Genomic DNA, 27,123 nt, shown 5'->3' on the forward strand with positions numbered 1-27,123 from the left:
TCCTGGTTCTCTTTCTGCGTGTCTGAGTGTTACTTCTCAGTCTCCTTTGCTGGATCTTCATCCATGTCTGTAGTATTAATCATAGGTAATGCTGTATGCTCCTGCTGGCTGGTTTCACCAGCTCATAATCACAGTCATAGGATTTGAGAATTTAGGGTCAGCAACATCTAGTTGAACCTATAGATAAAGGAATCCCCAGTATAACATGCTCAACAAATGGTTGGCCAGCCACTGCGAAGACCTCTAAGTGAGAGAAGTCTAGAACCTCTTCAGGTAAGGGATTCTACTTTTAGAAAGCTAGGGATTTTTTTCTGTATTTAAGCCCAAATTTTCTTCTTGGTAACTTTTACCTGTTGCCTGTTTCAGCTCTTTAGGAACAAAAGAACAAACCTAATCTTTTATGATAGTCCTTCAGATACTTGAACAAGGTATCATGTCCTCTCTGAGTCTTTTACCTAGACTAAACATGCCCAAATTCCTTCCTTCCTTACATTGTGAACAAAGGCCCTTAACCATTCTGGTTGCCCTCCTCTGGACTTTAAGCTTCTTCATATCCTTATTAAACTAAGGTGCCCAGGACTAAACACAATGTTCCATTTCAAGTCTGATTTACAGTTGGTACAGTGGGAATGTACAGTGGAAGTTCTGCTTCTCCAATGAAACCTAAGAATATATTACCTATTTTGGCTTCCACATCACATTTCTGGGTTGGTTGTTGTTAATACCTAAGTGAAAGACTATAGTTATCCATGCATGCAACCTCCCTGACGTCTCTACTTCTATTCAGGTCATATTTCAATTTGTTGATAAATCTTGTCATTTCTGTCTTCATAATACGTGGTATATATCCTCTTCTTATGTATCACATTGCTACTACCATGGTATATAGGTCCCTATCACCTTTTACCTGGACTGTTGGAATTAGCTGAGCTCATTTTGGACTGATGAACCATGATTGAACATGCTGTACCTTAACCCCATCACTGTGATGCCATGAGTCCTCTTTGAGTAGAAAGGACGAACGACAAATACAGGTCCTCACCACCTTTCACCTGGACCATTGAAATAGCCTTCTAATTGGTTTTCCTGTCAAAATGATTTTCCTGAAGTATAGGTTTGCCTATAATAATAATAATAATACCACTATTCTATAAAGACCATGGACTCATTACCTTCAAGATCAACATAAAACCCATTAATTGGCATGTAAAAAACTCTGCAGCATTCTTATGGCCTACTTTTCCTGTCTTTGCTTTACCCCTCTTGGCTCGCTCTGAAGCACCTACGCTGGTTGCCCTCTGTTCCTCACACATGACACCCCATCTCTCATCTCTTTGAATTGACTGTCTTTTTTCTCACCACCACCTCTAATTTTAGACTTAGCTTAAATCTTATCTTTTATTAAAAGCCTTTCCTGGTCCTAGAAATTGTTAGTGCATTCTTTTTTACCAGTGATTATCTCAATCTCCTCTGTATATATTTTGTATTTGCCTAGGTATTTACATACTGTTTGTCCCATTAGAATGTACACTCTTTGAGGGCAAAGGTGGTTTTGGCTTTACTTTGTAAGAGCTTGGCACAGAACCTTGACATAACAAATGCATAATTAATGAATGCCAGTTGTAAAATGGGACAGTTGGGCTAGACTACCTCTAAATTCTTAGCTCTTCTAAGAAAGGCTACATTCCAGTTGAATTCAGTGTAGGTATATATTGAATGCCCTATGCTTTAGTAGGGCTTCATGCATTTTAAAACATAAGATAAAATTTCCATAATTTTTTTTTCACTTGGGTCTGTGATTATTATGGTGTGTGGAATTCCTATTAAGGCAACTATGATTTCAGGTCAACAACTACTAAACAAGGTTTAGAACTGCATGGAGGTACTTTGAGGTTAAGTAACCTGCCCAGGGTCACACTACCAATATGTGTCAAGGACTTGAAGGAAGTTTTCCATCCACTAAACCAAGTAGTAATTCAAAAAGCTTTCATAATTATAAAAGCCCCAAAGATAAATAGAAAAAAGCTTTTATTCTTTGAGTCAAAGAATTATAAAAAACCAAACACACTTATTTCCCATATTTAGATGTTTATGAATTTATTAAACATATAGTCATAATTTTTGTGGTGTTAATAATATACAGGAGAACATTTTGTGTAATCGCCTGATAAGAAGGTAGACAAAACAGTAAGTCATTTTCTTCTTCCAAAAAGTCTAGTTTTTAACATAATTAGCTTAAATTTATGTAACGTTTTAGGGCTTGCAAAGGGGTTTCTATATCCCATTTGTTCCTCATAACAACTTTATGAAGGTTGATAGTGCAGATATTTATTTTACAAATGAGGAAACTGAGACTCATAGGTATTTATTTAAAAAGTCACGTAGGTAGTAAATGACATAACCTTGATTGGAAACTAGTGTTTCTGATTTTCAAGCCCAGTGTTTTTTTTGTTGTTTTTTTGACTGCTCTACGCTGCTTTTCAGTAATAGAGATATTATACACTGGCAATAGGAAAGCAGTGTAATAATAATGATATTAATAACAATTACTACTTTAACAGTGTTTTACAGTTTGGAAAGTGCTTTAGTTTAGCTCTATGAGGTAGGTACATGACATAAAATGCATTAAAATACTGTTTTGGCACATTTGTTACATCTGACGCATCAGGCTGTGTAACGCAGAAAGCCTTTTAGGCCTCTTCCAGTTGTGAATCTATGATCCCAAGATCTCTAAAGGTATTATAATGAAGCACAGAAAAACTAGTTAAAATAAGCCAGATACTCATATCACTGAAATGGATTTTTGTTTAAGTGTTGTCTTTTAATGTAGATGGCCGATATAATATAGAGTAACTTTATTTCTCTGTAATCGATGTGTGTGTATGTTACTCTTAAAGAAGACACAACAATGTCAGGGTGTTGAAAAGCATATTGAAATTCATATAGTTCTAGGTTATCCAGTTCTTCCAAATTCTATACTTAATGTTCCTTAAAGACTTTTAGAATAATGTTCAATGAAAGATCAGGCATTCATTGATAAGGATTACTTAAAGTGAAATAGTATTTTTTCACTCAACTCTCCACCTCAATGTGGTATTAGGCAGTTACTCCATCCAATAAAAAACAATAAAAATGTATGTTAATCACTGACTTTAATTGTTGGTTGCAAATGTTATTTATAATTGACAGCATGTATGTGTACGTATATACATATATAGAGAGTACGTGAGAGTATGCCTTGATAGGAAAAGGTAATCTTTAAAGGAAATATTTGAAAATCATTCAAATTATTTACTTTTGTTTCCAGAAAAGCTGTATTTTTTAAGTAACTGATTTAAATGGGAATTCTGAAACATAAAGTATTTTAAAAAATATTTAAAAGTAGACTCATGACAGTGGTAAATGAAGGAACATCCTTAATAAATGGAATTTGGTAACTGATAAAATGCTGCTCAGTAATATAATAGAGGGAATTATATTTTTTAAAAAATTACAGCAAGAATATGTTATAGCTTTAGAAGTAAGAGGTTATAGTTGTGATAGGTTGAGTAAAGTTAATTTCATTTTATTTTAAAGTCTTTCTTTGATACCTTTTTGAGACATGGAGGTGACCCTAGGTTTTTGACAGATTCTATCAAACTAGAGAAGTTTTGAATGCCAGTTGTCAGTTTGTCTACTCTTCACCTTTACTAATTTCAGCAGAGCTTGGCCATCAGGTGATGAAATTTTTGACCCCAACCACTTGAGACACAGTAATGGAGTTCATTCCTGCATTGGTAAAGATCTCTGAAGTATTGTCATCAGTAATTTTAATTAAGTGCACACCATGTACATTGAAGGAAAACAAATTCTGGAATTAGAAGGCATCTATTCAAATCCTTCCTTGCTCATGCTTTTTTGAGCAGTCTACCCTTACTAGGCCTCAGTTTGTTCCTCTGTAAAAATAAGGGTTTTGGACTAAGTGATCTCACTTCCCAGTTCTTCTTTTCTGTGTGACCTTGGGCAAGTCACATAACTTCTTTCTGCCTCAGTTTCTTCCTCTGTAAAATGAGAGTCGGAGTGAGTGGATTGTAAGGTACCTCTCAGCTCTAAATCTATGCTTCTATAAAATATTAAACGCTAAAATACTAAAGAAATAGGCTTCTCTCCCTTATAACCTCAATATACAAAAAATAAATGTACTTACAACTTGTTTTATGTGTCAAAGTAGGAATAAATTCCAAGAAGTTGGAAACGATGTCAAGAAGAAAAAAGAAAAATGTACAGGGGTGGGATCCTGATGATATGATGGCAGAAATGCCATTTTCTACTATAGATATAACAGATGAATTTCAACGTAAGTATATTCATATTAAATATATAAGCTGTAGGGTATTATATATTTAATCACTACTATGTATATTTCTTTTCTCTGAATAAATGTTATTAACTTGAGCACTTGTATTTTTTAATAGGAATATAAATTGTCTCCCTTAGGATAGAATTTCATAATCCCAGCTCTGTCATAGTCCTCTTGTTTGTAACTTGGGGATATTAATAGTTTTATGTTACCTACCTTACTAGGTTATTGTGAAGATCAAATGAAATGGATGTGAACATTGGAAAATGAGCCATATTCCTATTATGCAAAGGCACTTATCGTGAAAACCTGGTATTTGTGTTTCTGATGAGATTCCCCAAAGTGAAGGACAAGAACATTCCACAGTTTACAGACTGTTTCCTTAATAACTTTTTGTAGCTCCGTTAGTGTCAGCAAGCACTACTTTTAGGGACACATTTTTAAAAATCAAATTTATATGTGTTGACTTGAATAATCGTAAAGAGATCATGCATGTGAAAATGCTTTATAAACTTTATAATCTTTAAGTGTTGTATACATATAAAAAATTTGCTCCTTCTATAGACTTGGGAGATCTGCACTTAAATGGTTGAATATTTATAGAGTTGGAAATTCAACAAATAAAATGTGAATTTAATATCTGTGGGAAAACTGTTGTACAACTTTGCTTAATTTTTTGAGTAACATTATACCCTTGAAACATGATTAATAACAATGGTTGGGTAAAAATTTCTGTATCATCATCAGTTTTATTCTCTCAAAGGGGAATAAAGAGTATGTCTTGAAAGTATGGTGAAATTGAAATCAATAGAGTATTGGTGCTGTTGGAATAGGTCTTAGAAATCATTTAGTTTCACCCCCTAATTTTACAAATCAGAAAATTGAGTGCTAAAGAGTCTGAGTGAATTAAGATCACATAGCAGTGTAGTCAGCGACAGTCAGAAGTCGAATCCAAATGTCTTGACTCCTTATCTAATCAGTGTTCTTTCCATCACGTCACAGTGGCTTCCTCAGGAAATAACTGGATAATATTATATATGTGTATTTTTTTTTTTTGGAGGGGAAAGGGGGCTGAGACAAGGATACTTAAGAGATACAAAATGCTTAATGTTTTGTAGAATCTTTGAATAAATGAACTCGACGTTCAATGGCAAAAAGGAAAAATGAACTACATAGGGGCCATATCTGCTCTGTTACTACTTAGAATCATACATTTAGCTATGGAATCAAACAGAGGTCATCCAACCTTGCCCCTCATTTTATGAATGAGAAAAATGTGAGAGAGTTAATATTTTAAAATGCACTGTACTTCAAAGATTATTTTTTAAAGTGACATCAGTCCCATTTTCTAGATAAGGAAACAAGCCAAGAGAGGCTAATATTAAGTATAATGATCTCAAATGTTTCAAATCTAAAAAACAGGCTTAAGAATTATGCAGGTGTGATATTGCTAGGATTTAAACCCAGTCTTCCAATTTCAAATTCCGTGTTTATAGCACGTTTGTAGAATTCCATTTGTGAATTCATAGCTGTTGGAGATATGTAGAACTGAAAGTACCCTCTTAGCTAAGAAAACCATAAGACATAGGCAGGGTCCCTCACTGCCGGTGTAAATTCTGTTAGTTATTATTTATAAACATTTGGAAAGAGTACTCTTTTGCAATATTTTTCTCATTTTTGTTTGCTAATCACATGAACTCAGATTTGAAAATACCAAATTTGTTGATTGGTTCCTTATGCCTTCATTTGCTTTTCTAAATGAATAAAAAATACTTCCTCTGACTACTATTTAAGAAGAGAGGCAGGATGGAGGATGGAGATCTGGCCTCACTATCTTGAAAACCTGGGTCTAAGTCCTATTTCTGACACATACTGATTATGTGTTCCTGGACAGCCTCTTAGTGCCCCAGACAAGCAAGTCATGAAAACTATGAAGTCAGCTAGGTGGAATGGATAGGACTCGGAGTAGTCTCTTTGTCTGTAAAATGAAAAGAATTGGATTTGATGGACTCTAAAATCCCTGGCAGCTCTAAGTTGGTGACCCTACGATTTCTGATCTTACCAGGCCCAGAGGTATGTACGCTCTCCATTGGAAGGTCTTTACCAGGGTTTTCCTACCACTAGCAGCTTTCAGACTCATTAGTCTTGGGACACTCTTTGCATTCTTAAAAATTACTTAAGACCTCAAAAAGCTTTTGTTTATGTGAGTTATATCTTTTATCTTTAACTTTAAAATATTCATTTATTCATTCATTTAAAATAAAAACAAACCCATTACATGTTAATATAAATATTTTAATGAAAGTGATTATATTTTTTCAAAATTAAAAAATTAGAAGAGCACTGTTTCACACATTTTTGCAAATCTTTTTCATGTCTCGCTTAATAAAAGACAGACTCATATCTGTCTGTTTCAATGTGTTCTTTTGGTTGAAGTATATTAAGAAAATCCAGCCTCACACAAATAGTAGTTGGAAAAGGAAAGGAGTATTTTAATAGGTAAATAATATCTTCATATTATTATGAAAATAATTTGATCCTGTGGACCCCTCAAAAAGGTCTTAGGGATGTCCAGGGGAATGTAGACCACACATTAAATGTTTGAGTAGAAGAACAGCCTCTACTTATGTACTTTAAGAATGAGAAGTGTTTGCCAAAGGCAGTGTTCCCTTCTCTTTTACATAGGCTACCCAGTAACTCCTGTTGGGATAGGGAGGAAGAAATAGTCACTGAGCTACCCCATTCTCCTTTCCATAAAGTGGTTATATCAGGAAGGATAGGAGATAGGTGGGGGTGGGGTAGGGAGATGTATGTAGTATTCCATTTCCCTTACACTATGCACCACAAAATATATTTTATCATGGAAACTGAAAACAGAAACAAGCCTGGGTTTGTGCCATAGGTTTAGAGATGGAAATAACATTTAAGGTATTCCAAGAGCCCTTTAAGGTCATCCATATCCCTCATTTTAGAGGTGACCCAAGGTCACAGAGGTAGAAATGAAAAAACCAGGATTTGAATGCAGATTCCTTGATTCCAAATCTAGATTCCTTATCCTTCCATGGTATCACACTGATTTCCTGGTTAGCATATTAAAAATGCAATCCTGTTTAAATTATAATTTGGATCTAACTGTTCTCTAGTAGGGTGAATTAAATCAACTTATGCCCAGGCAGGTCTGGGAATCTATCATTCCTATCATCGTTTCAGTGGTAATTGTGGACTTGAGTTCTAACAGCTGATTTACAAACTTTTGAAACACAACCCATTGATAAGTTGACTATTCCTACCATTCATATTATAGATGCATACTGCATAGAATGATGGAAATAATGCTGTATTTGGAGTTAGAGACTTGGATTTGAGTCTTGGCTCTTCCCTTGATTTTCTCTGTGACCTTATTTAAATAATTTAACTCCTCTGAATCTGTCTCAAAGTTCTTATCTAGGGAGAAGGGATAATATTTGTATTGCTTTCAACATATGAAATAATATGTGTAAAGGAATAAAAGCTCTATATTAGTAGCATTAGCTCAAGGCATTGATGCCATTAATATTTTCTTCACATCAAAAACATTTGTAAGTTATGTATATAATTATACATAACTTAATATCTAAGTTGACATTAATATTTTATGATAAAAAAGAAATATGCTAACTTGTAACCTAGAATTGTACCTGGTATGGAACTAGAGACAACAAAAAAAATTCAGATACACGAAATAAAGAGTTAAGATTTTAACCTTCTGCCTTTAAACAAGACAAAAAATGAATGAAGAAGCAATAAAAAAAGGTTTTGTTCTGTAACTTCTATAAGGTTTGCCTGAAGTTCTGATACCTCTGACTTCTTTCCCCCAATTGTTATTTTAAATAAAGCTTTTCCCCACAAATACCCAAAATCAGAAAGCTGTATCAAAAAATGTCAGTTTTTGAATTCTAGTTTAAAAACCCACAAATGTTTGTTACTAAGTAGCCTTAGCAAAACACAGTAAAATTCAACTCCATGACCAGAAATAAAAAATCCTTTAACATTCAGATAAATTAGGGGTGGGAGGGATAACAAAGGGCATACTTTCAGTAAATATAGTGGGTAAATGTAGTCAATCTGCCTGTTTCAGTAATATTTAGAATCCAGGTATTTTGGAAGTATCAGGGAGTTCTAATACCCAGCTAGTTATAAATGATCCTGGGAATTCTTGAAGGAGAACTGAGAACAGAGATTTTGATAGTCGAGATGGACCTGTCTTTCAATTCTGTCTTTCCTTTTGGCTACTCATGAAAGTTAACTGCTGAGGCTATCATGAGAAGGCTGGCGCAGGAAAGGAACTCTGCCAATAGGGAAGTTCTTTCTGAACTCTGGCCTAATGTAGAGCACTTAGTGTTTTGCAGTCAAAATTAAGCACAAGATATTCTGATCAGTTTAAAGGAGATTGCAAATCTTTTGTTTATGAAACACTGAGTTATACAAACTCCAATATACTAGGTTCAAATACACACACACACACACACACACACACACACACACACACACACACGTACATATATATGTACCCCCCAAACAATCTCTTAGAAACAGAGCAAACAGTAGATAGAAACAGATCCAAATTCACACTTTCTGTTGAGTGGGGCATATCATATTGCCCACTGGAAATAGATAAAGGAAAATTCTCTTTTATTCCTTAGTCTGTTTGAAAGAGAATCATGAAATATCAGAATCTTAGTCCTTCATTGGCATTGTTCTCTTTTAAGAGTTATGCAGGTAGATGAGAGTAAAGAAATACAAAATTGTGGGATTGTATAAATCCCCTGTGCTGTGTATAGTGTTGCTTCTATATTCATTCTTCTACATAGGTAAATCTGTGGAGTGCTTCTCTTATTTGGTTTACTTAAGCCAAGTCTTTAAGAGACTCAGCCTTATGGATATCAACATTACAATTATTTATGCAGTAAAGTTCAAAACAGATACATTTTGAGAATTATTTTAATCATCTTCCATTCCTGAGTGTAGATTTTCAGTATATTATTATTTTAGTTAGAATAATCGTGGATATTTCCTAAATGGCATTTTATAACCAGTACTGGTGATTCAACAGATATGGTAAATAATTATTCTCATATGTTAGCTAAGATACTAATTAGAAAGTACTTAATTTTAAAATCTTTCATGTATAGATCTCTCGCAAAACTGTTAAAGAATTTTATAGCTTGTACTTTGTCTTTTTATGTTTACAGAGAAATATATTCATATAATAACATGTAACAAGAGGCAGTGTGGTATGTTAGACACCTGGTCTGTAAGCTAAGATGACCTGGATTCAAGTTCTACCTCATAGATACTGGTTGTGTAACTCTGGGCAAGTCATTTAACCACTTAAGTCTCTAGACAACTCTCTTAAGATTAAAGGTGCATAATTGCCTATTTCTAATACTATCCCAAATAAATGAAGATTTTTAAACTTAATATTTTTAATAATTTGATAGATTTTCTGCTGGCACATGCTGTGATAGGAATCTAATCTGTAGAAGTTATTGGATTTTTAAGATTATTTTGTAAAAATTGCTGTAATTTTCAGAAACGTGATCATGTAATCTAGGCTATGTAGCCTTACAATCAGGAAGATCTGGGTTTTCAAATAATGCCTCTGATATATACATATATATATGTACACATATATGTATATATATGAGAGAAGTCTCTTAACATCTCAATGTTCTAGGAACTCTCTAAAACTAGAATCTAATAGATCTATCTGTCTCTTTGCTGATGTCCAATCTCTCATCTCCAGTAGCCTTTCAGACGTCTTGAACTGGATGTCTAATAGACATCTTAGACTCAGCATGTCCAAAATCAGACTCAAAACTCTCAGCCTTCCTTATTACAATAGAGGGAAACACTGTCCTCCCAGTCCCCCAGGCTCACAATCTAGAGATCATACTCTTTTCCTCACTTTCTCACTCCACATTTACAATCTGTTGCCAGTGTCTGTCAGTTTCACCTTTGTAACATCTCTTGAATATGCTCACTTTCCTCTGACACTGCTACCACCCTGCTGTACAGGTCTTCATTACCTCATAACTGAACTATTGCAGTAGCCTGCTGGTAGGTATTCCTGTACCTCCTCCATCCCTCTGCCATCCCTCTTCCATTTAACCACCAAAGTGATTTACCTAAAATGAACATCTGACTGTGTTACCTACCTCTCTCTATTATCCCCCCAACTCAATAAACTTCAGTGGTTGCCTATCACTTCCAGAATCAAATATAAAACTGTTTGACATTCAAAGCTATAACTATAACCTAACCCACTCCTAACTTTCCAGTCTTAGGTCTTAATCCCAGCTAAGTGTTCTTCAATCCAGTGACATTGTCCTTGCTATCCCCCAAGGAAGACATTACATCTTTCAATCCCAAGCATTTTTTCTCTCTTAACCCGTGTCTAAGTATGTTCTCCCTCCTCAACTTTATCTAATAGCTTCCTTGAATTCCTTAAGTTCCATCTGAAATCTCACGATCTACGGGAAGGCATTCTCAATTTCTCTTAATATTAATGCTCGCTGTCTCTGTTTCTCTCTATCTCTCTTTCTGTCTGTCTGTCTCTCTCCCTCTCTCTTGTTTACTTCCTATTCATCCAGTATATAGCTTGTTTGTACATATTTCTTTGCTGGTACTTATATGGTAAGTTCCTTGAAGGCTTTTTTGTAATCCTAGCACTCATTACAATGTCTGAAAACACAGTAGATGTCTGATGTTTATTTACCTATTTCAAAATATTTTTGGTTATTGATACCTTAATTGGGTTTTAGGAATGGTTATTTCAAAGATTTTAGGTCCATTTAGATAAAAGCAAGAAAACACAGAAACTGCTTTCAAAAATAAAGATTCTGCCACAGTTCCCTAAAAATGTTGATGAAAGAACTATCAGTTAAAAATTTCAATTAAAAAGTAGTAATCCACAATTATTTTTAAGTTAAAGACTTAAAATATGATGAATTAGAATGTGCATTATAGTTTTTGCCAATGAGTGAGTTTAATAAAACTTGATTAAAGTAGCTGTTTTATTAAGGAAAATCAGGTGTTCAATTTAATTTGTTGAATTTATTAGATATTGTTATAACTTAAATGTGAGCACTTATAAAAAGATTATTAGGAAGGAAATCCTTCACAGAAACCAAAACATAAAAATAATGAGATCAAAAGTTTAGGGATATTTGGAAGGTTTGATGTAAGGTTTGACCCTGAGTCTCCTGTATCATGTAATATCTTTGAGTCTAAGTAATTTCCTTATCTGTAAAGTGAAAGGATGGAAGTAAGTCTTTAATATTGTTGATAATGCTTTATATTCCATTACTTGTAAGTGTAGATCATTTAGCCATTTAGTAATTGTAAAGACTAATTGTTTTATATTGAATATAATTTAGATTCAAAAGATATACCTATAGGTTTGTTACAAGGATAGAGGTTCATTGTATCATATGATTTAGAGCTTGAAGAGACTTTAAAAATCATTTAGGACAGTCCCTCACTTAATAGGTGATTCTCAAGTTAGTTCCAAGGTATTTCAGGTTGGATAATGTTATTTCAGCTGCTGGACTATTGAGGATCATTTGGAAAAGGAGGACTGATGGGTTCTGAGTTATATATTAATAGTCAAACACGAGTTATAGACATGCCTTGAAATCTTCAGTTAGCTTTGCTTCATATGGCTCAATGATAATTTTTACCAGATATATACATACATACATACATACGTACATACATACATACACACATATACATATATTTACACATACCTATTTGAGAGGTAAAACTTGCTGGATAGCCGTTGGATTGAGAAGTAGGGATTATGATTTAGGTGGAACCTTGAAAGTAATGAGCTGATATTAAGGGAGTTTTTCTAAAGTAGAGAAGCCAAATTATCCCTTTCATATCAATCTAATCATTTGTTGTGGTAGTTTCCTAGTTGTACCCTGCTTGGCCGAAGATCCAGATTCACTTGGAATTCCACCAAGAAAAGCTGGATGGAGCAACATTATTTCCAGTTTCCATACCTTGGGGATGGTAAAACAAGCCCCACCTACTTCTGCCATACTAGTAGATGGCACAGTAAGTGAACAAGATGTAGACTCAGTGAAAGACCCTAGATGAAAGGTTTAGTTTAGATCTCATTCCAGAGGCCAGACAAGGACATGATGACCTTGGGGAATTCATCATAGATAGTTTTGTTGAGACTTTTCTAGAACTTGAGCATGAGGTCACTTCTTCATATTTCTGAGAACTAAATATTCACAACTTGATTATATGTAGTCTAGAATCTAGTCACATTTTTGTGGGAGTTACTGATGGATGACTTTAGTCTGTATTGTTCTTCAAAAATCTGTTGAAATTTGGTGACATAACTCTTATAATGGCCAAGTAAAGCACTATCCGTGGACGTGGCCCATCCTGTCTTGTCATTTGACTAATTAAGAGGGTCATCTTTATTGATCCTATGGGAGTCTGTGATCTTCAGCTTTGCACATAACAAGATCTGGGTCAGGAAGATTAATCGTGCTTTTTAGTTTTAATCCTAGGATGCAGTAGTCTATCCTAGACTTACTAGGGCCTATCTGTCTTGAGAGGTTGAGCCTTTTTATTTACATAGGAATTCAGAGTTGAATAAGGAGTTAGTATTGTAACCTTACAGCAGATGGAAAACCCTACAAGGGACGTGATAGATTAACTTTCCCCAGGCTTTCCTTGTACTTGATAGAACGATGACAAGAATAAAGATCATAAAGGACAGTTTTTAGCTGTTATACTTTGAGAAAGCAAAACAAATGGCACCAATACAATATGAGGCATTGGCTATAATAAAACAGAAAAAAAGATTTGGGGGTTAAACCATAAGAACGGTTGACCAAGAATTGACAATATAGAATTATTTAAAAAGCAAGCTTGATATTGGAATGCACAGATAGGAGCATTACAGCTTAAAATATTTGTGGGACTATCCTTTTTATACTCAGCTTCTAATAGACCTTCATCATCTGTCAAATTCTACAACCTATAACAAAATTGTATTGCAGCTTCCTTTACTCCATTGAAAACCAGAAAAAAATACATATATATATATATTCAAGGATTGAAAAATAAGACTGTTCAGAAAAATCAAAGGAATTTCTGCTTTTCAGCATTGAGAATAGGTGATAAGTAACTTAGTTAAAAACTTGGAACTATGAAGCATTCTCATACGTTTGGTTGGTGCCTCTGCATCATATCTAATTAAGAGGCAGCTAGGTTTATACCAGGCCTGGAGTCAGTAATACTTGGGTTCAGATTTTACCTAAGACACTTAATAGTTGTATGGCAAGTCTCTTAACCCTATTTGCCTCAGTTTCCTCATCTATCAAATGAGCTGGTGAAATGGCAAACCTCTCCAGTATCTTTGCCAAAACAAACCCCAAATGGGTCAGGCGTGCCCGAAAAATAACGAAATAGAATTATGATCATATTGGTGGCGGGTGCCTCTGCTTTTTCTTTAGCATTTGGGCCTGGAGTCAGCCTCAGTTTCCTCACCTGTAAAATGGAGATAATAATTGTACCTATCTACAGGGTTTTTGTGAGGATCAAATAAGATAATACTAATAGAATGTGCTTAACACAGTACCTGGCACATAGTAAGCTCTATTGTGGGTATTCATTCCTTTTTCCCTGCCCCCTTCCCTTTCTAAGGCAAAGCAATTTACAAATCGCAGAATAAGGCATAACTTTTTTTGTGTTATAAACCACTTTGGCAGTCGGATGAAGCCTGTGGACCCCTTCTCAGAATAATGTTTTTAAATGTATAGAACAGTATTAGAAAGGAAACAAAAGTGATATTTAAGTGCAATTATCAAAATATTGAAAGCAAACATGCACTAGGTTATGAATCCCTGGTTTAGGCTGTCAACAAGGAGTTTCCTAATGATGTGGAAGTTACTTAACCAGTTCAATTCAAGGGACGCTGATTAAGTTGTCTGTCATTCCTGGGCTCAATTTGCTCCATCAAATGAGGTAATTCGATTTCATAATCTCTTAGGTCTCTCTTAGCTTATTCTGTAAATTCTTCAATATTAGTATCCTTCCCTCCGTCTGAACATAAGAACTGTTAGTGATGGAAATGAAAATATAATCAGTTTGACATAGTGTTTTCTGCTTGTAGGATTTTTTTAAAAATGTAGCTGAACTTAAGAGTGTAACTAAAGACTTAATATTCCAGGCAGACACAAAATTGTATAAATTATCAGGGCTTGAAAGACTAGCTTTTAGTAATGCCTTAGATTACCATTTGAGACATGTTAAAAATATGAAGACTTATATTTAAATTCTTGTTAATAAAAAAAACAAGTTAAAGGTCCTTTTGTATGGCTATTACCTTGTTCCCCCTCCTCCCTTGCTCATATAGGAATGAAATACAGGAATAACATGGCTTTCTTCACCTGTTGGAGAAGCAGAGATAGTAAGGAAAGTAAAGGGTGGTAAAAACAAACTCCCCAACAATGTTTTGGTTAAAGTTTCAGGATTCTTTTATGTTAAAACTTTCACCAGATGTAATTGCATAAAATTAACTGATGAATTTTATCCATTTAAGCTTTCACAATATAGTGAAATTGCAAAAGATCAACAGGAGAGGTATCAAAATACTACTGGAAAAACAGACAGGCAAGCTTGAGCTTTGAGTAGAGAAGTACAGGAAGATTGTTTTTTAGTGCACTTTTTATTGATTGCTAAGTCACAGACCAATTTTTTCTTGTAGTTTTTTGTCCTTCATTGTTGAGAACTACTTCAGTGTTATGTATTAGTAATCAATTTTTGATTTTTTACATTGATGTAAGATATCACTGGTGTGGATAATAGAAAGTAGTGTTAATTTACAAACCATGTCTACTTGTGTTGGAAATAAGCTATTTGGGTTTTTTTTTTTTTGGAAATTGATTTACCTTTCTAATTTTTGTCTTTTTGGAATTAAGTGTAATATGAAACCTAAAAGCACTTTTTGAAAAGGTATGTCTTTGTTAAATTTTACGTGGGTTAATATTAAAATATATTTGTATAGCACATACACAGGGACAGGGAGGAAGAATGTTCAGAATTTGCTTGGTTGTGGGTTGCTTTATCCGTTTTCATAGCTTATTCAATCAAGCCAATTAGCAATTACTTATTAAGTGCCTGTTGTGTATGAAGCTGTATAATCCAACTCTTGGGGTCAGCTTCATCTGTGAAAGGAGGGGGTTCAATTAAAAATCTAAGATTTCTTTTAGCTCAAAGTTCTCTTACTCTAATTAAAGTTTATGTAATTTAAAAACAAATGATTATTCCACTTTAAAGTTGATCTATGAAAGCTTTTTTGGTTATATTTTTGATTTAATCAAACTATGAGCATTTCATTGGGTCATAGATCTAGAATTAGAAGAGACCTTAGAGACTACAAGATCTAGTTCTCTCTTTTAGAGGTAAAGACACCAGGCCCAGAAAATTTACATGATTTACCCAGTCTCTTAGAGCTAATAAGTTTCAGAGGTGGGATTTGAATTTAGAACATCTAGATTACAGATTGAGGGCACTTTCCATTCTACCATGCTTGCTCCGTGTAGTAGTCAGACATTTTGATTATAGAGAAGACAAAAATAGGCGCTACCCTCAAGGAGGTAACATCCTAATGGCAGAAATAACTGCAAATAAGTACAAGGTAATTAGTCAGTAAATATTAAGAGCCCTCTCTGTGCCAGACGCTGTGGGGGTAAGTGGTGGGGATACAAAAATAAAGGGCAAAAACAATCCCTACTCTCAAGGAGCTCACAGTCTGATCAGGGAGAGAGCTTGAAAATTATCATGTACCAAGAAGCTAAATACAGAATAAATCTGAAATAATCGAGAGAGAAAACACGATGGCTAAGGGGGACCAGGAAAGCTTTCCCGTGGAAAGTGGGATTGAAGAAAGGCAGGAAAGTTCAGGAGGCAGAAATAGGTGATTGGAAGCTCTCATCCCTGGGGGTGTCCAGAAGGACCTCATGTAGGAAATGGCATTTAAGCAGAGTTTTGAAGTGAGAGAAAAGATTATTAACAACTAATGATTTGGGAAGATCCAGAGTTCCTCCTTTTTTCTGAAGTCCCAATTTTAGAAGTTCACTCTCTTGAAGGATGTTGCTGTAATGAGATTGAAGAAACTTTTGTTGTTCAGATCTCACCCAGGTAGGGGCAGCTGTTCTACTCAGGTTTGGGTGGGGACAAATTCTTTGAATAGATTGCTCAAAATTGGAGTTAATCTTAGAGATGAATAATCTGATCAAAGTTTAGGTCCAGGTTCTCATTAATTATTAACTAATCAGGGTTAATTGCCACCTTGGAGAACGCCTACTCTTTGAAGGGCATAAGAAGTAGGAGCAGTCTCATCATGATTGTGTTTGGTCTGCGAGATGGCCAGATAACCATCCTTGTGTTAAAATGCTGGTGTTATTAATAAAATGGTTAATTTACCCAGAAATTCTGTCTCTTGAACCTTTTTAAAGAAGAGATTCTAGGAAGCAGAAGTAAGATTGGGGTGCATTTCAGGCATGGGAGACAACTTGTGCTAAGCCATGGAAATGAGAGATAGAATATAATTTATGAGAAGAACTAGTAATATTCAATATAAGTAATCGTTATTTAATACATCCTATTCCTGTGTTTGCCTCATGTTATTTCATAGATACATTATATTTATATTAAGAGGAATATTGTTTGACTTTTATTTCCCTAGTACCTGTTGTACCTGAAGTAAATTTGAAGACGAAACAGGAAAACATGGCGCCAGGGAAAGAAGACTCAATGAAGAAGAAGAATAGAAAGAAAAAAGATTATCAACCTAATTATTTCCTCTCTATTCCCATCACCAACAAAGAGGTACCATTAATTTTTTGTTACTCAGGGTTTTATTAAATATTTATTAAACAATTGCATTTTACCACTAGGGAAGTGTAATACCATTTTAGCTACTTGGGCAGCTGCTTTAGTCATTACTAAAAAAATGACTTTCTAATAATGACTATTGAAAGTACCACAAATAATGGTAATATGAGTGCCTGATAGGCTTTCTCAACATCTTCTTTCCTCACCTGGGGAGACTTTGACTAGCCTTGGTAAGCAAATAGGACTCTGGATTTCCTACTGATTATTGTTATGGTTGGAGAACTTGACCTAGGTAAAGAAAATTAGGCTCAAAAGTCAGTTGCATTTGTGTCATTGATACTGGTTAATGCAAAGTAACTTCTTTTAAAATTATGCATCAAAATGCCATTTAATTTTGGAAGTTGCATATTTCTCAGTGTTTGGATGAAATAAAAAAGCATGAGTATAATATAGAAAAATTTAGAGGTGGAAATGGGCATAGTTAATCTGTCCATTTTAAGAAAATTTATATTAAGAAGAGAAAAAACCACAAGTGTCTACTTATATACAGCTCAAACAACGAATAAAGACATTAAAATACTAAGAGGTAGATCAACTAACTTGGAAGATTTTTACATCATGCCTAAGTGCAAAAATTCAACTCTAGAGTATTTGAAAAAGGTATTAAATTTCCTTCTGTCGCTGTGTACATGCTAGCATTTCTAACTTCATAGATCTGGTCCCTTTTGAATAGTCGGACTCACTGACCTAAAGATCCAGAACTCATTTTAGTCCTGTTAGTACTCTTAATTCATCACCATTTTGGTGATATAGATTTGTAGGTTGACTGGCAGTCCAATCCCCATGTAAAATATTGTTTCTACAGGAAAAGGCTCTAAATAACCAACATGCAAATAAAGTTTTGGAACATAGTATAAGTTCAAGACTGCTTGTAATATCTATTTATTAGAGCACCGTACGAATTATATATGCTTTCATAGGCTAGTCTGGAAACCTAACCTGTATTACAAAATATTTTGTTTCATCACCCTTATAGGATAGTTAATATTGGAATATAAAGGCATTATGACACAATGTAAATATGCTGGGCCTGGAGTCTGGAAAGTGTTACTTCAAATCTTGCCTTTCACAAAATGAATCACTTAACCTTTATGTGCCTTGGGTATGTCCCTTGGCTTTAATGAATCTCTTAAGTAATAGTCAGGTTGATATCTGTTTAATGGAGGGTATTTCCATACTGAGAATCTTCCATACTGCACTATCACAGATCCTGCATATAATTTTATGTTAATTTAACAGAAACAAGAAACATGGCCGTCTGTGCTGCTTTTTATAAGATTTAGTTGGTTCATTTCAGTGATGTAGTAATCCAAAGCAATTTTTTAGTTGTATGAACTTTAAAAAAAATGACAGTTATAGGCTTCTCCATTGCATCAGTGGACATGTGATCTCATTGAGTATAATTATCCCTTCACTGGTATTCTGTCTTCTTATCCTGCTATAGATCTTCTATAGAGGATCTCCTCAATAGGCTATCAGTTTTCTTCTAGTTCTTTTTAGTAGAGCATTCTGGCCCACCACCTGTTATTTTTCAGTCTTGTCCATGACCAGCTTATCACTTTTTCTGGTTACATGCTTTGTTTATGATATCTCTTGTGTCACTACTACCATGAAGATTATCATTAGAAACGTGCTACTGACTGGATATCCACTCTGTGACCCTAGTGAGTCCTTCTTGGGTAGTTGTTAGAGCCAGTGCCAGGCATAAGGCTAGAGGATGAGAAGAGGGCACTGGAGAGATGAAGGGACAGGAAGATGGAAGAGGAAGAGGAGGAGGAGAAAGAATTAGTACATTCTTTAATAACAGTGAGAAAGGACTGAACAGATAAAGAAATGTGCGCAGGCCTGGGAGTGGCTTGAACTTGGTGATGTTCATGTGGCTGCCTCTTCCCCTCTGAGGAGGACTGCCCAGGGTAGTCTTTGACTTGTTGCATTCCTAGAACCAGTGTGCCACTCACACTCTTGGAGATAAATGCCTGCACACACTCAATTGTTTCTTCAGACTTTGTTTTGGTGGGCATAGGCTTTGTTCCCATCACCTTACATCTCAAACACTTGGAATTTGGGCCACTACTTTGTCAGGTGAAACTTGCACAGAGGACCTCTGTGCTGATTCACAGCAGCTTTAAGTAAACTCCAGTCAGCAGCAAGGAAAAAAGAAAATATTTAGCTGCTATCTCCTCCTCAATATGTGGTCTTTGCATCACCTGCACCTTAGGAGTTTGAGGTATGCCAAATTTTGCAGCCTTATTGGGAGAACAGTTAGACTGAAGATATGGGTCTTTGTGCCAGACAGCAGCTCAGGTTCATTAAAAGTACTATGTAAGTTCTCAAATGCAATATGTTGACTTCTTTCTTGTTTATTTCTGAGCTTAACTCATTATCTGTCTGTAGTTCCTCTCTTAAAAATATGTACTGATCACCCAACTCAGTGGACTGGCTATTCAAATTTGTGTCAAGGTCTGGGGAATAGGCACTCTATCCATTTAGTTTTTCTTGTATAGATTGTTAGGGCAATCTTCTAAAGAATCATGGATTTTATTGAGGAGGCCCTGTAATATTCAGAAATTTGATATGATCCACACACTATCTGTCATCCATTAATTGGAGAATCTGGAATACATCAATATCTGAACAGAATCTTTTCTGTTTGAAATTTGTGTTTGACATCCTCAATAAGTGATGAACACCTTTGGCCACATTTTTTTAATATATGAGTTATTCATATGCTTGTTTATATGGGTTCCATTTTGACTTTGTTTTGGATGTAAGCAGGATGTTTATGGGGAGAGCCATATGTTGATTTTCAAATTTAATTCTTAGTCTTAAGAGGAAGGCAACTTTAGCCGTCAGGTAGAGTCAGGGAAGATCTGGAGGAGTAGGTAATTGTTAAGAGCCTGAGTCATCCTAGGAGTCAGGAATATGGAGGTCATTCAGGAAATACTTCGAAAAGTATAACCTTTGAAATTCTGTCTGCAACCATAGGGAAAGTGCCTGCTCAAACCCAGGGAATGTGGCATGTCCTGAGTCCTAGCTTGTGCCCTTCTGACATAGCAGAATCCCAGGCTGGAAATCAAAACATATTTTCCTATAGTAAGAAGCATCATTGTTATATAATATGCCCTATAAAACCAAAGTATTATTACTTGAGGTACATTATGAGTTAAATAAGTTTTGTGGGTTAGCCTGGAAACTTAAGTGTTATCTATAAAATTGTTTAGGGGGAAAATTTGCCCTCAGTTCCAAATAAATGACTTAAGAGTGAATTTTTGGAACACAACCTTTTGTAAATTAGAAACTGTCTGTACTGTGTTGGATAACTCTACTTTTGGTATTTGCGTTTTGGTCATTCTTTTTAAGAATTAAACATCCAGAACCTCCTGGGCTTTTGATTTTTCACTGTGAAGTCATATGTTTTGCAGTTTGGAAGTTCTTTTACTTGTGAAAAATGATTACTTCATATTTCTAAGAAAAATAATTTTACTTTGAAATGAATCAGAAGACTCCTCGAACAGAATATCATTTTGATGAGTTTGGTGCCACTAAATAAGAGAGATGTATATATGTTTCTTTTACAGGCAGTACATGTAGGTTTTAGAATGAACGTCAATCCAGTTTTTTGGATACAAACATTAAACCTATCCTATTTTTACATATTTATCATTGTGCCATGAATCTTCTGTTGGGAAAGAAAAATGATGCTAATGACTCAAATGCATTTATAAAACTCCTATTAGGTACCAGAGATACAAATACACAAATGAAAGTTCCAGTCCTCAAAGACCTTATATTCCATATACATGTATGGGGAGTAGTGACCAGGAAAGCAAGTGTGAATCTGGGTAATCATAGGAGTGGTGAGTGGAGCCATAGAGGAGGTGGGTGTCATGCCTTTGCAGTTAGCAATGCTGGTATTGATTTGATTACTGTTCCCAGAACAGCGGTGGTGGCATAGGAGTGTGGGATGTGCAGGGACATGAGGTGGATATCTCTATAGCATGTGAAGCATGGTTTGGTAGTTCAGAGCCAGACCTAGTCGAGGGCCTTGAAATCAGGGATAAAGTATTTGGGTTTAATTTGGTCAATGGAACACCACTGGAGGTTTGGGAACAGGAACATGATGTGGTTGAACGATGCATAAGGCAGCGGAGGGTGAATTAGAATGAGGAAGGACTGGAGACAGGGACACATGGTCAGGGTCCTGTAAATTCTGGTGACAAGAGTTCCCTGGCCTCGTGATACAGGTGTCCTTCCGATATGGGAAGAAGCTCTAAGGCGTCACTGTCAAGGTCGCAGTTGTCACTCTTGGGACGCCCTTGGGAACGACTCTGTATTTACCTTGCATATATTTTGTATTTATTTATCAGTGTAAGTATTCTTTTCTCCCAGTAAAATGTAGGCTGCTTCAGGGCAAGCATCATTTCATTTCTGTCGGTTTATCCTAAGGGCCTGCCAGTAGAAATGGGCCTGTCAAACAGTGGAAACATTCTTTGTGGTTTGCTGCTGTTCAGGTGTGTCTGACCCGTTGTGACCCCATTTTGGATTTTCTTGGCAAACATACTAGAGCAGTTTTCCCATTTCCTTCTCCAGGTCACTTTACAGATGAGGAAACTGAGGTAAAAAGAGTTAAATGGTTTACTCAGGGCCATCTAAGCTTGTAAGTGTCTGAGGCTAGATTTGAACTCAGGAAGGTGATTCTTTCTGACTCCAGGCTCAGAGCTCTACCACCTAACAGCCCCAGTAGCCATAGTAGCTTCTGTTTTTAAAACAGAGTTATGGAAATGAATGACTGAAAAAATGAATGATGTATTTCCTGTATATCAGGCCTTAGACAGATTGTAACACAGCTCAGGGAGCAAGGAGTTTTCAGGGACAGAGATAATAAAGGGAACCACAGACATAAACAAAGATATAAAGAAGCCACCCAATAAATTCAGATACCCACTGTTGAAGCTACTCTTTCACAAAAAAGGTCTCCCCATCCTTTTCTGTTCTCTTATTAGGACAGTGAGCTGGGCACCTACAGTATAAGCCACAGTTTAGGAATACCAGCCCAGAGCACCCGGGTCACCTTGTTCATTTCTGTTGTATGCAGTTAGCCTTATAGTAGGAGATAGGCTGATGCCTTGTAAGGGCCTTGAGCTTCTACCTTCCTGTTCCCAGAATTAACTTGCTTGCCTCCAGACCTGGGTTCAAATTCTGCCTCTTGATACTTAATTTGCTGTGTGATCCTGAGTAGTTATTTCATCTCTCTCAGTTTTAGTTTTCTCATCTGTAAAATACAGATAATAATGCCTGCAAGACTCATCCTAGAGGATGGTCATAAATTCAAATTAGAATGTATGTAAAGGATTTGGAAAACTTTTAAATGCCCGTTGATATTATTAGTATTATGTAAGTACTATTATTAGTAAGTATTATTATTAGTACTATGTAAGATAGGAACCTTTTCCAATAGTCTAGGCACAAGATAATGAAGATTTTCTTTCTAGTAGACCTTATGCAATTAGGAAGGTCTGAGTTCAAGTTCCATCTTTGACACATACTGGCTGCATGATGCTGCTTAAGTTACAGCCTCTCACTGTACTAAGAAACTCTAAGAATGTAATTGTCTTTTTAAAAAATTAATTTATTTTAGTTTTCAACATTTACTTCCACAAGATTTTGAGTTCCAAGTTTTCTCCCCACATCTCGCCTCCTCCTACCCCAAGACAGCATACATTCTGATTACCCCTTCCCCCAGTCTGCCCTCCCTTCTACCATTCCCCCCCTTCTCTTATCCCCTTCCCTTCTATCTTTCTGTAGGGTAAGGTAGATTTTTATGCCCCATTGCCTGTGTATCTTATTTCTCAGCTGCTGAGATGTTCAACATTCATTTTTAAGACTTTGAGCTTCACAATCTCTCCCTTCCTCCCTCCCCACCTACCCTCATTGAGAAGGCAAACGAATTGATATAGGTTATATTGTAATTGTCTAGAGGAAATTTCATCACCTGAGAGTTTCCTATACTACATGAAATAATCACAGAGCCAGCTCCTGTCCCTTAATCTCTTACAAAAATTGCGTAATAACACCTGGTAAATGCACAATGGTCATATGTCCTATAGTCCAGGGGCGGGGAAGCTGCAGCCTCCAGGCCACATGTGGTCCTCTGGGTCCTCAAGTGCAGCCCTTTGACTGAATCAAAACTTCGCAAAATAAAATAATATTTTATTTTATTATTTATATTATTAATATAATGCAATATATTAATAATAAAATAAAATTCCCTTAATAAAAGGATTTGTTCTGTAAAACTAGGACTCAGTCAAAAGGCCGCACCCAAGGACCTAGAAGACAACAGGAGGCCACAGGTTCCCCACCCCTGTGACCTATACTTATTAGTAAAGTTCTGATTTGGAGAAAAGAAAGCATAGTTTCAATTAAATTTTGAAAAAAGTATCTTTGTTAGACCATGTGTCTTATTTTTCCATAAAAAAAGTTATCAGATCCTATACTTAGGAATGGCAGAATATCAACATTAGGTCCTCCCAATAAAAATTTACTAAATGCCAATTTTGTAAAAATCACTACCGGTTACTGAAGTTCCAAAGACAAAAATTAAATTCAAGTAACTTACATAGTACATTGCAGAGGATCTAGCAGCACAATTTTCCTTGTTTCCTCCCTAATTACTATTACTGTTTTCAGTGTTTCTTGTTCTCTTTGTGGTCATGGATTACCTGGAAAAAATTCCTTGTGTTTAATGATTTAGAGCTAAATGATCTATTTTTAAAATATATATCAGGAAGACATGTGCTTCCTAGAGGTATTTACCATTTTCATAGAGGCTGTCTAGTACAGAATTCTGCCAGAAGCTTTCCTATATATGATGTTTTGCATATACTCTTGTTTGTGGGTGGCATTATGTTGATTATACTATACTTTAATAGAGCTATTGTGTGTATTCGTCCTACGTTGCCAAGAAAGACCATGCCATCAGAGAAATAATGACATGACTTGCACTCGACTTTGTTTTGAGTGAGGGAGGGCTGTGCAGGTCACCAGCCTCACTTCTCCTCCAGAGACATCTGAATCCAGTGACCAGATTCATCAGGATGACTGGAGATGACCCAGGATGAGGCAGTTGGGGTTAAGTGACTTGACCAAGGTTACACAGCTAGTGTCAAGTGTCTGAGGTGAGATTTGAACTCAGTTCCTCCTGACTCCTGCACTAGTGTTCTATCCACTGCACCACCTAGCTGCCTCAGCTAAGAATTAAAAATTAAAGGGATGCCCATCAATTGGGGAATGGCTAAATGTGGTATGTGATTTTAATAGAATATTACTTTGCTGTGAGAAATAATGCTATAGGACCTTCCTTAATGAGACCTACAGTCAGTAAATCTTGTCATCCACAAAGAAAACCCTAAATTGATGAAGAATGCTTGTTGTCTAGATTCTGACATAATTAGAAGGATAGGCCATGGAACTTAGTTTTGGATAGACACTGTAGATGATGGACAACAAGCTAGGCTCATAATTAAACAGGAGGAGGAGAGAAGGTTGCATGGCATTTGTGGTAAAATTTTGTAGCATTTTCAGTGATTCCAGGTTGGTACCTGATAGGAAGACGCTAGTTTTTAACACCAGAATTCTCCTGATATTATAGGGCCATGAATCATGAAATACCATGTTCTCTAAAGAATCTAAGTTGTGAGTAAGAAATAGAGAGGTTGATCAGTGGAACAGATATAGTATACATAAGCAAACAGACACAGAAGCACTGATCCATTCTGGAAAACAATCTGGAACTATGCCCCCCACCTCAATTAAATTTTGCTTACCCTTTGACCCAGTGATACTGCTATTAGCTCTATAGCCCAAAGACATCAAATAAAGAGGAAGAGATCTCTATGTTTTATAGCAGCTCTTTTTGTAGTGGCAAAGAACTAGGAACTGAGGGCATGCTTATCGATTGAGGAATGGATGAATAAATTATCGTATATTAGTGTGATAGACTATCCTTGTTCTGTAAGAAATAATGAATGAAGAAAATGGTTTGAGAAAAAAAAACTCTTATGAGCTCATGCAAAGTGAAGTTTATAGAACTGGGAGAACAATTTATGCAATAATTGCAATATTGAAAAGGCAAACAACTTTGAAAGACTTAGGCTCTCTGATCGACACAAATGCAACCAACCCCTGACAGAAAATTGATGGACTTGCAGTTTAGATTGAGATTCTTTTTGGACCTGGCCAGTGTGAGGATTTGTTTCATTTGACCATATGTGCTGGTGACATGTTCTTTCTTTCTCTTTGGGAGTGGGAAGATAGGGAGAAAAGGTGAAATTTTGTTGATTGAAAATCCGTTTTGATTTATAAAAAGAATCAAAATTATTGCTAACCCCAAGGAGATTGGAGAGTTATATTGCGGCTGTAAGTAGCCTGTAACATACTACTATTAAAAACATGTACAAAAGCAGAAGAGAAAAGACATCCTCAAGGATGTGAGTAACCACAGAAGGGTGTACACACTGGTGTTAGGTAAGTCCAAGTCCTGCATGACATTGTAAGAATCAAGGCAAGGTCTCCACTGTGTAGGTAGATTCTCTGTGAAGAGTTATTTATATATGAGCTTCTCTCAGGGCAGTAACGGTTTAATTTTGTCTCTGTATTTTTAATGCCTGTAATTATGCTTTTTGCAGGTAATTGACACATGGTAAAAATGTTTGTTGAATTGCATTGCATTGAGAATGTAAATGAGAACAGCGTCAGATGAGGAGAAATAGTTAGTTTTGATGGAGTTACCTTAGTGACGTTATGAATTCTTTCAAATATTGAAATTGCCAAAAGGCAGGGAAAATCAAAAGCTGAAGGTGTTGCAGCTAGAGAGGCCACGAGGTGTAATTAGATAGATCACAGTCAGGAAGAGCTAGGTTTAAGTCTTGCCTCTGTTAACATTAGAGTTATGTGTTAAGCCATTTAAGACAATTATGCATTTAAGTTTCATGCGGAACAGTTTTTAATTTGTATTGGTAGAGAGAATGTCCCGTTGAGTTCCCTATGCCTATTAAATCCCAGGCCTGGGCCAAAAATCAAAAAAGGATAAAAGAAAATTGAAATATAAATATAGAAAGCAAAAATAAAAAACACCCAATTCTTGAGTTTTAGAATATAAATAAATAATTATCATCTTGGTTATGATGCCTTTGCGTTATAGTTTACATGTTTTAAATCCATCAGAAGTTTCAACTGACACAAAATTGACTATCTTTTAGAAAACTTTTTATGTATTTTCCCCTAAAAAAAGTAAATATTCACTCATCTTTAAGGTATATTAAATTTGGTTTGGCTGTGATGTTTAACAGATGGAAATCTGCTTTTGATTTGCTCAGTTCAGACCAAGAAATTACATAACTAATGAAATATTTAAGATTACAAGAAGTAAATTATTTCAAAATTTCCCCCCATTATATTTAGATCTGGTTTTACTTTTACCCATATGTGTAGTGAGGCTGATATTTGCATCTGTGCGGCATCATAAAAACCAAGGAAGCACTTAAGATGGTTAGTTTTGGGCTTTTAAAATCAGACCTTCTGTTGTCCTTTTCTGTGTGACAGAAAAGTTATTCCTTTTTTTTTAAAAAAAAAGTCTGACCCAATTTTAAAATACCATTCTTACAAGATTGAGCCTAAAGATTTTAGAGGCAGCTATGGTACAGTGTCTAAAGAGAGTTGATGTTGAAAACAAAAAGACCTGAGTTCAAATCCTAACCCAGACACATACTGAGCATGGAACCCTACCTAGGCAAGTTGCTTAACACTATTAGAGTCCC

General features: G+C 35.6%; 1 protein-coding gene across 2 annotated transcripts in view; it reads left to right on the plus strand.

The window, feature by feature from the left end:
* AKAP7 (A-kinase anchoring protein 7) overlaps positions 1-27,123 on the plus strand; it is a 150,091-nt gene that overhangs the window by 4,411 nt on the left and 118,557 nt on the right. Inside the window, exons 2-3 of one of the 2 annotated variants that reach the window (XM_072643330.1) lie at positions 4,208-4,336; positions 17,097-17,239. In XM_072643330.1, coding sequence (XP_072499431.1) covers positions 4,208-4,336; positions 17,097-17,239 — 272 coding nt within the window. The remainder of the gene's footprint in view (positions 1-4,207; positions 4,337-17,096; positions 17,240-27,123) is intronic. The other variant, XM_072643331.1, reaches the window with a different exon arrangement.

Source organism: Notamacropus eugenii, chromosome 2 (assembly GCF_028372415.1).
Source record: "Notamacropus eugenii isolate mMacEug1 chromosome 2, mMacEug1.pri_v2, whole genome shotgun sequence".
Lineage (NCBI taxonomy): Eukaryota > Metazoa > Chordata > Mammalia > Diprotodontia > Macropodidae > Notamacropus > Notamacropus eugenii.